Source organism: Chamaea fasciata, unplaced genomic scaffold (genome assembly GCF_029207755.1).
Source record: "Chamaea fasciata isolate MVZ Bird 193981 ecotype frontalis unplaced genomic scaffold, bChaFas1.0.hap1 SCAF_1, whole genome shotgun sequence".
In the NCBI taxonomy this organism is placed as follows: Eukaryota; Metazoa; Chordata; class Aves; order Passeriformes; family Sylviidae; genus Chamaea; species Chamaea fasciata.
In genome coordinates, this window is record NW_027094086.1 from 17,828,815 (window position 1) to 17,845,830 (window position 17,016).

The following is a 17,016-nucleotide window of genomic DNA, read 5'->3' on the forward strand; positions in this document are numbered from 1 at the left end:
CACACGTCCGTCGTATTTGTACTGGCATCATCTGCCCTCTGCCCCCGTTTCCCTACGCCCACGTTCCTTTCCGCCTCCCGCGGCCAGGGCCCGGCCGGCCCGCTCGGGCGGCGGGGGCCGCGGCCGGCAGCGGTGACGAGGGGCCGCGGCCGCCCGGGCCGAGGACACGGCCCAGCCCCGCACCTGCCCGGGCCCCGGGGGCGGGCGCGGCGCGGGCGCTGCGGCGGCACCACGTGTCGGGGCGGGGAGCGGCGGGGCCGGGCCGGGCAACGCCACCCCCAGCGCCGCAGCGGCAGCGACAGCGGCAGCGCAGCCCCGCTCAGCGCATCCCTCTCGTCCATGCCAGGTGCCTGCTCCCGGTTGCGCCGTCACTGAGGAGCGATGGGGCCTCTGCGGGAGAGCGGCAAGGTGAGGAGCTGGGGATGGACGGCGCGGCGGCGAGCCGGGAGAAGCAGGGGCAGGCAAATCGCGTCCTGCCCCCGCCCTGGGTGGGGGGGCGGAGGGGCCGGGATTTGCCTGCCCCTGCCTCGATGATGGAAGGAGGAGGGTACATCCGAGAGGTTCCTGACGGGGTGTCCCTTGCCGAGCAGGAGCACAGGACGCAGCTGGAAAAGGAGGTGTCCCGCAGCCGCATCCCCCGCCTGGTCCTTCGGCCGCAGCAGAAGGTATCTCCCGCTTCCGAATCGCCCTTTTCGGAAGAGGAAAGCCGGGAATTCAACCCGCCCAGTTCCTCCGCGGGCTCCGGCAGGACTATCAGCAGCAACAGCTTCTGCTCAGGTACCGCAGAGAGATCCCCCCAGCCTCGGGGTCCCCGGCGAACACGGTGTGCCACACACGGCCAGCCCCGAGGCTTCGCTGTCATCCCAGCCGCAGCATCTGTGCGTCGGGCTCGTATCGAGCCCGCATGAGCAATCCGTTTTACCGATGAAGAAGGGCAACCATTGATTTTTCCAGGGAAATCTAGTATCTGTTCTTTTAATATGTGTCCGTAAGCGACACCAGATGTTTCCATTTCGAGTTCTGCTATCCACTGCTAAAAAAGTTGGCGGTTTTATTGCGGCAGAAGCGTTGCTTTAAAGAGAAAGATTTGCCTTAACAACTGCAGCGTGGTATTAAGGCATTTTGAAAAGCCCTTAAATCAAAAGTCGGTAAAACAGGGGAGTTGCTATTAAGGGTATCAGATTTCAATTCCTTTTGGTTTTTTGACAGCGATCTCCATGAATTGGAACTGAATATGTAGGTGAAGTCTTCACTGTCATATTGAAATAAGTTTTGTTTATTTCAGAATTCAGGCTTCTACTGATGAGTGTGTCGCCAGACATGAGTTGGGCATGATGGCTTCTCTACAGAGAGGGCAATGGATGGGTGATTGATCAGAAGTAAATTATTACTCTCCAACTGTAGACAGAAAAATGTCATTTGCGCTTCAAAATATTACATGAGGGACAACTTGAAAACAGATTTTTTTTTAATGCTAAATATTTGCCCTGTGTAGAGTTTAGCACAATTTAAATGCCTCAACTAGCAGTGAAAGACTCAGATGCCTACTAGTGGTGAGTAATTTTTTAATTCAGTGAAACTCTTCCCTGTAAATGACATTAATTGAGAGTCACAAAATTGAGGGTCACATTATGAATACCTTGGACTCTATATGCCTGTGGTAATTTAAAAGGTATTTTTGGTTTGGAGAAATTTGTTTTCAATAGTCAGTTTTTTTGGAAAGCATAACATTTTCAGTGGTGGAATTGGAAGTGCTACATTAGTGGTTGGACTCAACTTTAGAGGTCTTTTCTATGATTCTGTGATTCTCTATTTAAAAATCTGAATTATAAGAAGGTTTTTTGCAGTAGTTTGTATGAGAGCAACTTCCCAAGCTGCCTTTTTTAGAGCATATTTTCAATTACCAGAGGTGTTCCTGGGAATAGACAGGAACACTCTTATTTATCTTGGTCTTTACTACAGTGCATTAGATTATTGTTATTGCTTTTTTAACTCCTTTCATGAAAACCAGTGTATTGAATACAGTGTACAAGTCTTCTTAGATGAGAAACACAATATCCATGTTTTGAGTCTAGCTTTGCAAGATTTTGCAATTCAGGCTCAGTGGAATGATCTATTTGGTTATTGTTTAATGAACAATGCAGAGTGTTAAACAAACATCATAGGATTGTAAGAATGCTGGAGTCTTTCTCCCATGCCTTTTTAATCCCTCCACCTTAGCTGCTTGAGTTTGCATGTTCCAAAGAAATAAAATCATTTGAAGCTTCCTAGAAATAGATTATTTTTATGATCTCTCCCAAATGGTTGCTTTTCATCCTGATTTTTTTTCCTTCTGTGTTGACAAGCCTTTCTTCTTGATCACTGACATTTTTTTTCATCTTTTGGGTTTGTACCCTGTTCTTCAGATCTACTCAACAAGTAGTTGCCACTGTCATATACCCTTGCTGTCCCACAGCACTGCACAGGCTGTCTTGAGTCCCAGCAGCACATTGTTTTTATTCTGGGTGTGTCTGATCTCATGGCTTGACAGTTTTAAGGCACCTTTCACAGAGATATTGCAGCGTGCAATGCTGGTCTCTTAACCGGCATCTTAAGCACAACTGCTCATCTCTTCTATTTATTTTTATTCATCTTCTATATTGTTTCATGAATGCTGCATTGATTTAGTTTGATGACTTTTTTTCTCCATGTGGGAGGTTTGTGTTTCTAAAGCTGCCTGCAGCCCCCATACAGGTACACACTACGTGGTTTGCTGCTCTGAGTCTTCAGACCTTACACAGCCATGGATCAGCAAAGGCACTGTCCTCCATCCCAGATCCTGGTTCAGTTGTTGCTAGGTTTGATGGATTTTTGCTGGGATGCAGATATAACAACAGTCACTGGCTTGATTTCCTCATTCTCTCACATCTCTTTCCTGTCTTCCACTTATGATCCTTCTCCATCATAGTTTGTCTAATTTAGAGTGAAATCCCCCAGGGGCAGCAGGTGGCTGCTAATTCCTGTTTCTGGGGAGGGGATGGTGAACAGATGTGTGGAGAGGTGAGAGGAGGGGCCACAGCCCCTAACCTGCCTCTCTGGTGCTTCTTCTTAATTGAGAAGTAACATGTGCAAAAAAGGTATTTAAAGTTAGCAAGTAGTACATTTAGAAGAAGAAGCAGATGGGAATGCCAATGGAGCAGTATGAGAAGGCTCATGAGCATTTGGATAGATGTTTCTTTTGTAATTTCTTTTGAGCATTAAACCCCAAAGTGTTCTTGATAAGCAGCAGATAGTGTGAATTGATCCCTGGAATAATTCCTTTCCTCTTTACCCTTCTCTTGTCAGGTTTTTCTGTATCTTTCTTCCATTATTATTGACATCAAGTAATTATGATCCACAGATTTCTTTTTACACCAATAGAAATTTTTTTTCCCCCTCATCTATTATATATGTATTTTTTGCTTGATTCCCATAGAGCTTCTGATGTTGTCCATTTTTCCTGCGTGCTTACACTAGTCTCCAGTGCCTAAGTGAAGGCTTGGAGTCCCTTCTCTCTAAATGAGAGTAGGTCTTGTAGGTATTACTAATGTTGGTTTTTGGAACCATAGCAGTTCTGCAAGCATGGTGGTAACAGCAAAAATTATCTCTTGGCAACAGAAAAGACAGATTTTGTAATGCTTAGTTTCTTTTGAAGATGTTGTTAGTTCTGGCTGTGATAGGTTTAAATCTGCATGATCAGCTCCCTCTTTGTCTCCTGTGAGTGAATCAGAGCCTCACTTGATCATGTTGGTCAATTACTTGCAGTTGACTTTATGTCAGTTTTGCTTTGTAACTCCATATGAAACACAGTGAGAGTGTTAGTTGTATCTGTGATATTCCTGATAAAATGTGTATTCAATATTCTTTGTTTCTGCGAATGTGGATGCTGCGAATGTCTGGATGTTGTGTAGGGAAACTGAGCCTTTTGTATCTGCATTCACCAGGCACAAACTCTTTCCTAAAACCTTAGAGCATCTGGGATCCTGGTTGTCGTTTGATGTGGGAGCGCTTCTCTTCTTCGGCTTGGATGTTGGCCATAGAATTCATATGATGTCAAAAGATGGAAAAACACTCTCCCAGCAGCTTTGTGTGGCTCAACTGCTACTGAGCATTTTCCTGTGTCATGCATGTTTCTCTCCTAAGTTGCACTTGGCTTCCAAGTGGCCGTGTGCACTTAGCTTGTCAGTTGGGCAGAGAATGTGATCAAGAGTGTCTCAAACAAGCCTTATGCTGACCACAAATCCATGGAGGAGCAGCTGCTGGGTTGTTCCAGTTAGTGTTTGCTTTGTGAGAAATGTACATTGGGCGGAGCCCTATCCTTGATTTTGGTGTGCATGTGCTTGGTTTGAAGTCAGCCTGTGCTAAGCTCAGTAAGTGTATTCAGCTTTGCTTTTGAAAAGGAATTTAGTCTGGGATAAAATTCCTTTTCTACTTTTGGTTTTTGACTAGCTCCGCTTTTAAATTTCTCTGTATGTCTGAAGATGACTTCTCACATGGTACCTTTCCAACAATGCCCAAGCTCCTTTTCAGCCTTTTCTAGGATGCCAGCTGCCAGAGTTTCAGCAGGGAATGCAGTGAAGCTTTGGTAACCAAGATGCAGCTTTGTGGGAAGCACTTGTACATGTAATAATTAGTTCAACAAAGGAATTTTCAAGCCAGAGGACTTGGTTTATACCTGTAGCAAACAGTTCCTACTTTCTTGGGCTTACCTGTAAATCACCTTTTTAATTAGACTGAATAGTCCTACGAGCTATTGAAAACCAGTAGCATCTCTGTACATCAGTGACTGTGACTCACTCCAACGCAGTCTTCAAAAATAGAGTTGAAGCTTCGTTTTTGCATTTTCTTTAAAATTTCAAGATCTGGTTCAACGCCTATTCAAGTTCAGTCCTTGTTTCATAACTTGTTCTTTTCTGGGGTAAAGATTTTATTTAAATCTTGTCCTTTGCATGTGTGGCACAATAGATGTGCACGTGTACGGTGGCTGCTGAAAGCCTGGCGTGTGGGTGCTGCAGCAGGAATCTCAGTGTTGCCATTCCTTGCTCACTTGCTCCTGTGCACCACTCCTCTTGATCTCAGAGATTATTTGCCAATTGGCCCAGCTATTGGTGGATGCTGGGGCTGAGTTCACAGTGTAGGTCCAAAAAAGCATGTAGGCTTTAGGCAGGCTTATTAAGTCCATGTGGGTGCACGACCCATTTTGCTTGCCACAGACAAGAAGAGGAGGTTGTACAACCATTTCTGAAGAAAAAAGCTGTATCTTCTTGCATTCCAGTAGATAATTTCTCTATTAGAGTATGGAAAGAGATTGCATTATAAAGCAGCTAGCCTTGGAGACTACACTAAATAAGTATGTCTTCTGAGATATATATTCCTGAATAGAAATAGATACAGAAAACTAAGTTTTTAGTATTTTAACAAGTCAACAGATTGAGGCCAGGCAGTTAGTTTAAATTACTGAAAGTAATTGCTCCTATTATTTGTTTGTATATATGTATGTATTACTATGGAAACAGTGAGCTCTCTCATTCTTCTTGTTTCTTGTTATAAGAAAAAATACTTCGTTTAAATAGTTCCTTACTGGTTTATGTGTTTGATTTTTACTCTGAGTTACTGATTCAAAGAAACATGCTTAAAAGTTCTCAAGTATGTGATACTCAAGTATCTCAAGTATGTGATACTGAAAGTTAGATTGTCTTTCCTGCAGTCCTTTATGCTATGCTTTTCCACAGTCATTTGCCTTTTCTTCAGACTTCTAGAGGTCTTCTCTAGCACTTTTGTTTGCAGCACTTTTAAGGCAGTTCAGTGATGACTATGATAATAATTTACAAAAACATTGAAACAAAATCTGCTTTCAAAAATACACATATGGCCTTTTTTCATGAGGGTGACACTGGTGACATGCTTCCTTTTCTCACTGCTGCTTCCCTAGAGAATTTCCTGCTGGACCAGCTTACATGCAATAATTTATTATTGCTTCATATTATGAGCCACCAGTTCTGTTTCTGTGGCACAGAGATCTGTTCCAAACCTGGAAATAAGAAAAGTGCTTAGGTACTAAAGAGCAAAGTCTGCTCGTTCTTCAGTTTTTGGCCTTTCCCTGCTTCCCTTTCAACTTCAGTATTTATTCCCCCTGACTAAGTAACAATCCTTTTGTTTCTCTTGCCACACAACAACATCTGAAGCCAAAATATTTGACCTTTTGGATGTTTTTTATCACCTTTTCATGTGTCTGTCAGTACTGTGAACCTTTAAAACTGGACCCAGAGCCTCCTGGGGTCAGTAGGATAGTTCCCATTCTCTCTGGAACATTTTGCATGGTGTCCTGAGAACAGTCACCCTTCCTACTACACCTCAGCCTTTCTACTGCCCTTTTAGTTCTAGCTTGTTGTGCACTATGGGCTGAATTCTAAACAATATCTGGTATTTTCTTCACCACAAATGCATAATCCAATACTTTTTTTTTACAGTGTTTTTCATGCAACTTTCTATTGAGTTGAATATTGTCGTGCACTCTGAAGAAAAATCACAACTTGTAGCAGGAATGAAACTGTAATCAGAAGCCTTGAGTTTACTGTGTTAAAGGAGAATCTTGATGTTTCAAGAGAAATTTAAATATTACTCATTTTAGCTCCACATTTATAGGAGTAGTATAAATGTACTATATTTGTACATATAAATGTACTGTATTTGAAAATCCATGAAATTTTCAAACAGTGTTTTGAAGTGTATGTGACTAGATTCTATGGTCCTGCTGAGGGCGACTCTGGGCTTGAGGATAGTTAAAAGAAAAATATGCATAAAACAACAATGGATAGAAAATATGTTATTTTTTTCCATGAGAAGATAAGTCGGGCAACCTTATGAGGTGATGCTGAAGCTGTGAGTCACAGTTATATGCTGTTAGCCATGGAGGCAGAGCTATATGAGACCAAATGAGTATAACATGTTGCACCATTTGAGGAATAGGTACAAATTTCTTTGTGGTCTGTTGAAGATTTTTATTTTCAAAAATGGTACCTTCAGAACTGAAAAGAATATTGCTGATTTCTTTCTTTGCTGCATAATGGAATAAACCACATAAAACGCCACAGAAACCCATCTATATATACACATAAATTTCACTTAACGTTAATATTATATGCACAGTATTTCTTATACTGGATGTAGTCAGTACTTTCTCACCAGAGGTAGCGGCAGGTTCCACTTCCAGCTGTTGTCCTCAGAAAAGATTAATGAGGTCTACTAAATTGCTTAAACCCATACCAAACAGAGAAGACTCTTCTTTGTCTTTTTTTTTTTTTTAGATTCTTTCCTGTCCTTACATTTAGTTAAAAATTTTCTGTAAAATTTTCAAATAGATTTCTCAGTCCTTTATCAGTTTAAACCCCTTGTCCAGATGTTTTCTGTGATGTGGTAATGTAACTCAAGGAGCTGTGCTATTCCTGACAACAACTCTCCTAGTGACAGCACTATTTTTATTGATATTTTTACTAGTAAGCCCTTATGATTCTCTTCTGTAATACACCATTACTGGGGCTATAAATGTAATGACAAAGCCAATAAGCCACAATTATATAGTCCTCTTTTTTTTTCATATGTTTTGACAGAGCTCATTTCAGTCCTGTTCGTTAGTGAAATGTTCAAGTAGAAGGAACATTAGTAGATTTGCTGCCAAAATCAATTAAAATTAGCTACTTAAGTATGACTTAGCAATTGTACAGTCAGACATCAAGAGCAGATACCTTTAAAAACATGTTTATCTGAAATCCTGGGCTGCAGAAGATGCCCGAGCTTTGGAGCAGGTCAGTCAATCTTTTTTCACCTTCCTCTCTCCTCTTCCGTATAATTTCAGCCTGTCAGCATTCCTGACATGCTGTGACTGAGCAGAGAGGGCCTCTTAACAAAATCAGTGGGCAGCTCTCATACTAAATTCTCTGCAGTGTTCAGCCTATGGGTGTGACAGAAGCCATCTCAAAGGGGCTGTTGAACAACAGGTGTAAAAGTTGCCTGTACATTGATGTTCCTCAGCAACCATTTGAAGATGTGTAGTCTTGATTTTACTGGGTTAAGATTTTGTGACTAGAACATTACAGTCAAAAGTTCTAGCTTAAAAGATGGACTCTGAACAGCACAGTGGTTTCCAGATGAGGAATATCTGACAAAAAGGAAAGCATGTAGGTTGTAGGGACCTGTGGAGATCCTTCATCCAGCCTCTTTTTTGAAGCTAGACTGCTCCCAGCACATCCCAGCAGCCATGTGTTTGTCTGTTGGAGTCTAGAAACCCTTCAAGTACAAGAGTTTGCACAGCCTCTGTAAGTGACCTCAGGGAGTGGTGGAGCTGCTAGCCAGCCTTTGTTCACAAGCAAAATGGAGCATAGTTAATTCAAGTTTTGCCTGCAGAGACACCGAGATTAAATGTGGAAATTATTTGCATGGTAGGATTTTGCATAAGTAGGCCTCCTTTTTTTTTTTTTTTTTTTTTTTTTTTTCCTGGCACTGCTGTAGTTGTCCTTGTGCCTCGGCTCTGCTTTACTAGGTTTGACTTTTGGTAAGAGACTTGCCTCACAGGTACGTCATATTCTGAGAAATCAAATACCAAGTCAAACAAAATAGTTAAGAAATTACTTTTAAATTGATCAGAACAACCAAAACTAGGAGCATTTTTAGGACTCTGCGTTAATAAATATTGCTTTCTACAGTCCATGTGATTTAAAAGCAACATATTGTCACTAGCAAATTGTTAAACTTACAGAGTACATCCAATCACATACTGAAATGGTCTCAGTAAAAATGAAAAGTTATAGTTCAATCAGAAGTTGATGAGAATATTCCCACTTCTTACCTTAGGCTGTGCTCCCTCAGTGGTTGCTTGAAAGGTGAGGGTGCCTCCAGAGGTATGAGGTAGGATTTATGCCTATTGAGACCCTCATAGTGTGGATGTAAATATGCTCCTACCTCTGCCTTTCTATGTGTACTACTAATTTTATACTGTTGTGTTTCATCTGCTGCACTTACTGTGTTTCCCATTTGTTCCAGAATGACTCTGTGAATCTCCCATTAGCAGTTTTCTCTGCCTGGGCACTGAGCCCTTACACTCACTGGTTCAGCTGCCCAGGTCAGAGCAGTGGTTTAGTCCTTGGAGAGAGCTGAGACCCTTCAGGCAGTGACTCAGACTCGTGGGATGACTTAGCCTGAATGGGGCTGTCATTCTGGCTCCTCCAGAGAGCCTCTTTCTCTCCTTTTAATACAGAAAGAGACTTACAGGTGGAAGGCAGGTGCTATATTCCCTTTGGTGTCTGTCAGCAACTTTCATAATTGCATAAACACCTCTCTGCTGCAAGGCTAGCCATGACGAGAAGACCGAAACAGTTCAAAAACTGAGGGTCAGAAAAGGTGAGGCAGACAAGCAGACTGGGAGATTACCCTGCAACATTACTCTTTGTGGTACCCTCACTGCCAACAGCCAGCTTGCAATGCATATTCCTGGTGGAGCTATCCAGACTAACAGACTCTGGGATGAAAGGAAAAGTAACCATGGGGTAAAAGCCAGGAAATTGTTTTTGTCTTGGTACGCTGAACATTTAAAATTTCATTACAGCCGCATGTTTAATTGCGGAATCTGCATTTCTTGGTGGAAATTCAGACTATGTACAGCCTTGAACACTGGTCAGGGAACCCTTAGGAGGAGACAGATGTTGGACAGTGAAGTAGGAATCAGGCAGGAACTGGACCATTCAGTGTCACAGGAGTGCCTAACTCGATCTGGCAGCTAGGAGTGAAAGTAAAAAGCAGTCAGTTCTTCCTCAGCAAGAACATCATTAATTATTTAGATGTGTTATATAAGGAGGTTGTGTATTCAATGTTTCTTGAAGCCTTTAGGAAAAGGCAGTATTTTTTAAAAGAAGGTTCTAAGGCATATTCTAGTGAGTCTTCTAAGACACCTGTGCTGAAAAAATCATCACATCTCAATATATAGCCTAAAACAGTGTTTTTGTCAATTGTTCAGAGTATTATTATCTTTAATACTGTTGTTCATTTTTTTATTTTACTATTCAAAGGTTAGTCGGGGCATGCAAATGTCAGCATGCTCTGAGCAATTTTCCTGGTGGCTTGTTTGAGGAGGCAACTATCCCATGCTTGGCTTTTAAACTTGGCAGGCATGTCTGATCTGGGAGAGGGCTTGGACATAGAATTTCAAGTGATGAAATCCAGCTGATGTTCAAAGAAAAGGTTTACTCCCAGAATGCTCCTAGGAGGCCCCCGTGAAAAATAAAAAAGACACTATGAAAGAAAGCAATGGAAGCCGTGTGTTACAAATTCATGTGATTTTACCTCTTGTGCAAGTAAATTCAGGCAAGATCAGAAGTACGGGCTTTCTGAGCACTATTTACCAGCTGTCTCTTTTTTGTCTTCCTGATGCTGATGTGCCTGAGAAGGTAAATCAGGTCTGCCTCTGTTCCTGAGGAGTCTAGGTTTGAAGTCCTTACTGGGGCAAAACTGCTGTTGAGTTACAGGATTGAATCCTTAACTGACCTTGCTGGAAACTGTATGCACATCATATCAGAAAGAGAATCCCATTGTGGGCTCATCTGCTCCTGTTACCTGCTTTTTTGAGAAAGATTTCTTATCTTGGCCCATTTCTGGACAGGTGGAGGTCTTCACTTCCTTCCATCAGAGTTTCCAGCAGGTTTTAGAGGATCCTGAAGGTCTGGGGACATAGTGAATGCACTGTGCTGCAGTCACATTCAGCTTGCAGGTGAGGAGCAGAGGGTCACTGCAGCAGTGAGCAGGGAGCGTGGCTAGGCTGCCTGGAGATGGAGGGGAAATGAGCTGCATGTCTGGTTCCACAGGGAAGTCTGCTGCTCTCCTGTGGGAAATTCACCTTTTAAATACAAATAAATAGCCTGTTATGGAAAGATGAAGGTAGGTGCAGGCAATTTGGCTGGCAGTAAGCAACTAGAGAGCATCTCACGCTTCACCAGTACTTTTCCTTGTGCCAGGAGGGTGAGTTGTGTGTCAGGTGGATCCCCACAATGTACAGCAGAGCTTTACCAGGGTTTCACAGGCAGCTCTTCCACTCTGTGGTAGCAAACATTTTGATTATTCAAAAGGCTGACACAGAAAAATCTTTCTCTACAGCTTGCCCTAGTTCTGGAAAATTTATAATTTTTTCATGTGCTGGATCATAGTAGTAGGAGGATTAGAAGTCATACATTACATAAAAATAAACTATCAAAGAAGAGGGAATACAATAAAATCATTCTTTTACTGCAGCTGGAGTGGGAGTGCTCACCTGGTTACTGGTATATCTAAAGGTTACAAGTGGTATGAGTAGAGAAGAGCTATTCTTCTTTGTGCCAGGCTCATTTGTTCTTTTTAAAAATGCCCTGTTGCACTGAAAGCTGAAGTTCTTATCAGTAAAGCAAGGATATGTAGATATGATATAACCTGATGGTACAGTGTCACCAGTGTGATACCACTGGCAGTGTTGGGGGGTGATAAATAAAACATTTTTTATGCTATTTTAGTATGTATTCTTTAGATACCTTTTTTTCCTAATTGTAGTTAGTTTTGCACATTTGGGGTTTTTAATGCCCCCATTTTTAACACTGTAGTTTAGTTCTTTCATTGTGTAAAGTTTTATCAGCTCCTGTGGCTCTTCCAGGCTGCATCTCTATAGCTTTGGAAGTTACTTCTACATAAATTCTCCCATATAAAACAGATCTGTGAGGTCTGCAGAACCTGTGCAGGTATTTCAGTAACTGTATTGGTGGAGAGATGAGGTAGTTTCTTGTGGGTTGGGTGGGAGATTTTGGGAGGGGAGTTAGCTTGGGTTCTGTCTTTTTTTGTTTTGAGAAGGTTTTTGTTTGTGTGGGGATTTTTTGTTGTTTTTGTTCTAACATAAAGTTTGGAAACTAATGCCACATACATCTTAGAAACATATAAGTAGAAAAGTCATAATCAAAAACAAACTGCTCAAGCTGTCACTTGTTTCTGAATCTATTTGATTATAAATGTTTGTGTGCTTCTAAAGAGAGGATGCTTTGGGCATAGCTAAAGCAGCTGCTTAAATGCAATCCGGGAGCTCATTCAGTGATGCTAATCCACTGTCCTGCAGGTAACATTCACTCAGCCTGCAGCAGAGACTCCGAATGTTGGAGAAAGGGAAACAGATGCTGATCTGGGAGGAAATTGCCTCCTTCTCTCTTCTTTGTGTTGAGTTAAATTGTGATGTTGATGGGAATGGAAAGGATAAAAAGTAAACTAAAGTCATGTGGGCAGCAATCCTGCACTAGTCAGGATGAATGTAGGGACAGGCTGAAAAGCTTATTAGCAGTTTTCTCTTTTCTGGTATTTTGCTAGGAACTAATTCTGAGTTGCAGATGGCAGCAGCAAGGTGGCAAAAAAAGAGATACATTTTGGCTTGATTGGGATGATTTGAAAGAATTAAATATGATTAAGCTGGATTAGGTGCTTTGCACTGTTACTGCCCTTGGTGCCCTAGGAGGTGTTTCTGGCAGTAGGCTGGGTTGCCCCTTGGCCTGGCATCATGCCTGGCACTTGGCAGAGGCCTGGGATGCAACACCTCAGGCTGCTGGCTGCTCCTACAGCCTAATGCTGCAGCTGGCTCTGGACAGTCAGCACCTGTGGGTACCTTGCTCGGAACTGAAGGCAGGACATAGAGAACTGAGAAGCAGAAGATTGGAACAGATGAGTGAGGGTAGAACAACTGCCCAGGCATGAAGGAAAACTGGATCATGTGAAAAGATGAAGTTTTTCTACTGTATTGAGGGAGCCATAGCTAACAAAAGCAAAAGATGTTCTTTCCTGCAGAGGGGGAGGTGGGCAGATAGGTGTTAGGTAGACATGGGGTGTCCCTTCTGCCTCATAAATGCACAGTCATGCACTGACTTTTAAATCAATATGCCCATGCAAAGCTCAGTGCAAAATGAGCCTTGACCTACATTATGAACAGGGTGGAAGAGGAAAGTGCAAAACAGTCATGCAAATTATTTGGCTCAGTTGCAGGTACTTCTTTGGGTTTCATGTTAGCTAAAGATAATACTTCAGGAGAAGAGTGAAGTTGCATAATTTAGGTGGCAGCTTTCATTTTGTCCTGGGAAAGAACAATTAGATTTCTCCAGAAGAGTCAGAGTAGCGTGTTTGGTTTTGTTGTGTATCAGTTAAACCACCATGACTTTCAGGGGAACTGCAATTACTCCAGGTTACATGGAACATGATGAGATGAAGTTGGGGTTGATATGTGGATTTCATGTAAAATCAACCTGCTTACTTTGCATTCAGTTGTTAAGAGCTGGATTGTTTGTATCCCTGGAGGTCAGGAACCTGGGTCCGTTCCCAGGGTGGCTATTGATGCCCTGGAGCACTGGTGTGCCCACAGAGAAATTCAACTTTAAACAAAAGCAATCTGTGTATAACCCGCTCTTTTCAAAACCAGGCACCTCACAGCGACTTGTCAAGAATGGAAGAGGTCTATGATCATAGTTGCTTTTAAAGGAAAGACAATTTTGAGGAACCTGTGTTAATTCCAGTTACATGAAATTCCTGACTTCGTGCATTTTGGCTGTCGGTTGTTGTCTTGTTGTTCAGATACGGGAACCTTTCTTGAAGGAGAGCGTGTGGCCCATGCTTGCTCTGCAGCCAGTGGTGCATTTGTGTCTTGTGTGTATCTTCATGCTGCAATATTCCCCTAACCTCGTTAAAGGAATTCTTCTTAGATAGGAATTTTCATTATGTAGCCCTGGATTTTGTATTTTGTCAGACTGAGTAAAACAAGTACTTGCCCTTTTAGCTTGCCAGAAGATATTCAAGATTTCTTCACAAAATGGGTGAAACAAATAGCTTCTCATCAGGTTTCACAGCCAAGGTTGTATATATAACTTCCTATAATGAGTTGTAGTTCAAACACTCTTTCTTTTATTCTGCCAACTTTCATATACTTATTAGTTAGAAATATTGATGTTTTCCCTTTTCTCTTCAGATGACACTGGCTGTCCTAGTAGCCAGTCAGTATCTCCAGTTAAGACTCCTTCTGATGCTGGAAACAGTCCAATCAGTTTTTGCGCTGGTAGCGATGGAGACTTCTCCAGGAAGAAATTCAGTCCAGGCTCAGTGAGTGAAGGGAATACACAGCTGGCTCGATATAAGAAGGAGACAAAGACAAGCCTTGTAAAGCCCGGTGAGTATAATTCCTTTCATTTCCTTAATTACACTTTCTAATTGACTGGTATATTTACAGGTGTCTACACACATGCTGCGTTGTACCACCTGTGATAGCACTAATGCTGATAATAAATAAAATAGTTGTCTTCTTTCTGTGGAGCCACCTGAAAGATAAAACACCCCTGTTGTTATTGTCCTTTTCATGGAAATATAATCAACTGACATCTTCACTTTCTTTTATGAAGCTCCATGGTAATGTCAAATAGCAGAAATGGATTTAATTCTGTTTCATAGTAATTGCACACATATATCAGTGCCCAAAGATAAATGACTTTTAATATAGGAAAAAACAAACTTGTGATGTCTTTCAATTTATTGTTGGATCCTGCCTAAATTTTGTGCTGTCAGGCTCTGATAGCTCTGGTTGCCAAACTAGACAAGATGTCAGACCAAGGCAAGAGGACAGGCAGCCTGTGTGTGGGAGTTGGGCAGATTTGGACCTGTACTGCAATGGCTGAATCAAGAGTGCATCCCCCAGTGCCTTGGGCTAATGGGCCACCTCAGACCACCAGCTAAATTGGCACCTGCTGTCACGCATCCAAGACTAAATACCCAGATGTGCCATTGGTTCCTGTGATTTTAGTGAGTAGATATAAAATGCTTTATATCATTTGATTCATGTACAGGCAGCTCTTGATTACAAATGGTCAGGATATTTGTGCTGCTATTAATTAATCATGGAGCCACAGTTGGGCCTGTGCATAGGCAGCTGCAGAACTGACATAGTTTACGAGCTCAGGTACCTCCTGGTTATATTGTTTCCAGAGTCATTTTACCTTGAAGCAATTTAGATACTTCCATGAAAAACCAGCTCGGATTTGCCAGCACCATGTTTAATCCAGAAACAGTGGAAAATCTTGCAAAATCTCTTCACTGGCTTGGTCCTTGGAAGGGTTGATTAAATCTGATTTACCACTATCTCTGCAAGTTCTTTGGCTCATTTCATAGCACTGTGTTACTGGAGTGTTCCCAGTCTCCCATTGCTGTGCATAATGGGTGATAGGTAATATTTTTTACAAGGTTTTTGCAGTGAATGTGGTATATGACAGTCAAATCTGCAGCTGTGGCTGCCACAGCCATTTTGTTTGTGAATATGAAAGTCGCTTAGCAAAATGTGAATAATGAATGCAAAAGTTTTTTTCTAACGAAGAGTCCTGTATTCATGGAGAAGAGTTATGCACCTTTTTCAATAAATGAATTCACTGTTTTCAGTTTTATATTTAAATTGCTTTATAATATGAAGTTATTAGCCTTTTGCAATATTTAGCAACCAGATCTGTTTTATGAAGTACTTCTAAGTTCCTTCTGCCAAATATCTCACACTTTTTAAATGAAAAGCTGTTCAAAATCATGTCATTATGAGAACTGACACAAATGAGGGACATATCAGACATGGACACCAGGGGACAGCTGGGGTTCATTTTCCTCAGTGTTGGCCACAGGGGTTAATGTGATTTTCTTCCATTGCTGTCTCATTCCATGACTTCAGGTGGACCCAGTCTCTTCCCCATGACCTACTTGCATGTGAATTTCTGATGTCTCAGTTGAGAAGATGTAGCCATTGTGCAAAGAGGAGGCATCACCGTGTACCAAAACACACAGAGAGTAACAAGGGATCAGTAGATGGGACATGGGATATGGAGGAAAATAACAGCAACACGTCCTTGTCATATTTAAAAGATATTGTGTATAATTTCTCTTTACCAAAAGCCCTTCTTGATTTATAGAGATTATATCTATTTCATATTAATCTGAAATGGCTTGTGACAATGACCACATAGCAGGGGTCAGATATATGAGAGACAAAAATCCAGCCTACCGCTATTTTTTACAATGTCCTGCACTACATTTTTTACACAAGTACATCAATCACTGTGCACCTTCAAAATTCCTGTCATTTTGCCGAAATCTGTCTGTTTCCAGTATTGTTTTCTGGGAACGTGCTGAATCTCAGAAGAAACACACAAATATTTAGACAATTCAGGAAATGTCAGAAAGGAATAGCGCTGAGAATGAACCCTGGGATGTTTTTGGGCTGTTCCCAAGCTCTGATACATTTCTGCTTCTCTAGTAATATCACTTCATCTTTCTTTTCTGTACTTCAAAATACAATATACACATAGCCTTTTTTCTTTCGAACAGCCTAAGGCCTATGTGAGTCTAAGCCATCTTCACCTCTTGAAGTATTAACAAAATAGATTTGGCTATCATTCATATTTTATGTAGTTGGCACAGAGAACCATACATAATCCTGGAATGCTTTTGCTAAACCTATCAAATATTTATAATCATGGAGAAATTATTCATTTGAGAGAGATGAAAATGGTTTTTACTGTGCATTAAATCCGAATCACAGCAGTGGAGAAGTGAATTTGTCTTAAAACCTGTTCCTGCTTCCCCAGGGAAGGATAGAGAGAACAGGAACATTAAGGAAGATAATAGAACATCCAGTCTCAGAGATAGCTATAAGCCTTTTAATTTCTGGATTTTAGAAGTTGGTCCTTCTCTTAGATGTGATTGATTTATATAATATTAAAAGCAATACAAAATGCGTTGCAGAAGATGCCCTCACAAAAAGGCACAAAGAGACTTAATTAACATGGGTCTTAGTTTTGTATCAAAATGCTGTGCTGAATCCTGCAGTTTTTATAATTGAACAGGACTATAAGCACTTCTACATGCTCACATTCTTGTGTAGTCCTCCTAGAAAGATCCCTGCTGAATTCCTGTAGTTCATGTCCACATCCTGTT

The 17,016-nt window shown here is 41.6% G+C and overlaps 1 protein-coding gene across 1 annotated transcript in view; it reads left to right on the forward strand.

Annotated features, from left to right (window-relative positions):
* Positions 1-295: 295 nt before the first annotated feature.
* SYBU (syntabulin) overlaps positions 296-17,016 on the forward strand; it is a 39,973-nt gene continuing 23,252 nt past the window's right edge. Inside the window, exons 1-3 of the mRNA XM_066177285.1 lie at positions 296-408; positions 591-777; positions 14,024-14,221. Coding sequence (XP_066033382.1) covers positions 382-408; positions 591-777; positions 14,024-14,221 — 412 coding nt within the window. The 5' untranslated portion in view covers positions 296-381. The remainder of the gene's footprint in view (positions 409-590; positions 778-14,023; positions 14,222-17,016) is intronic.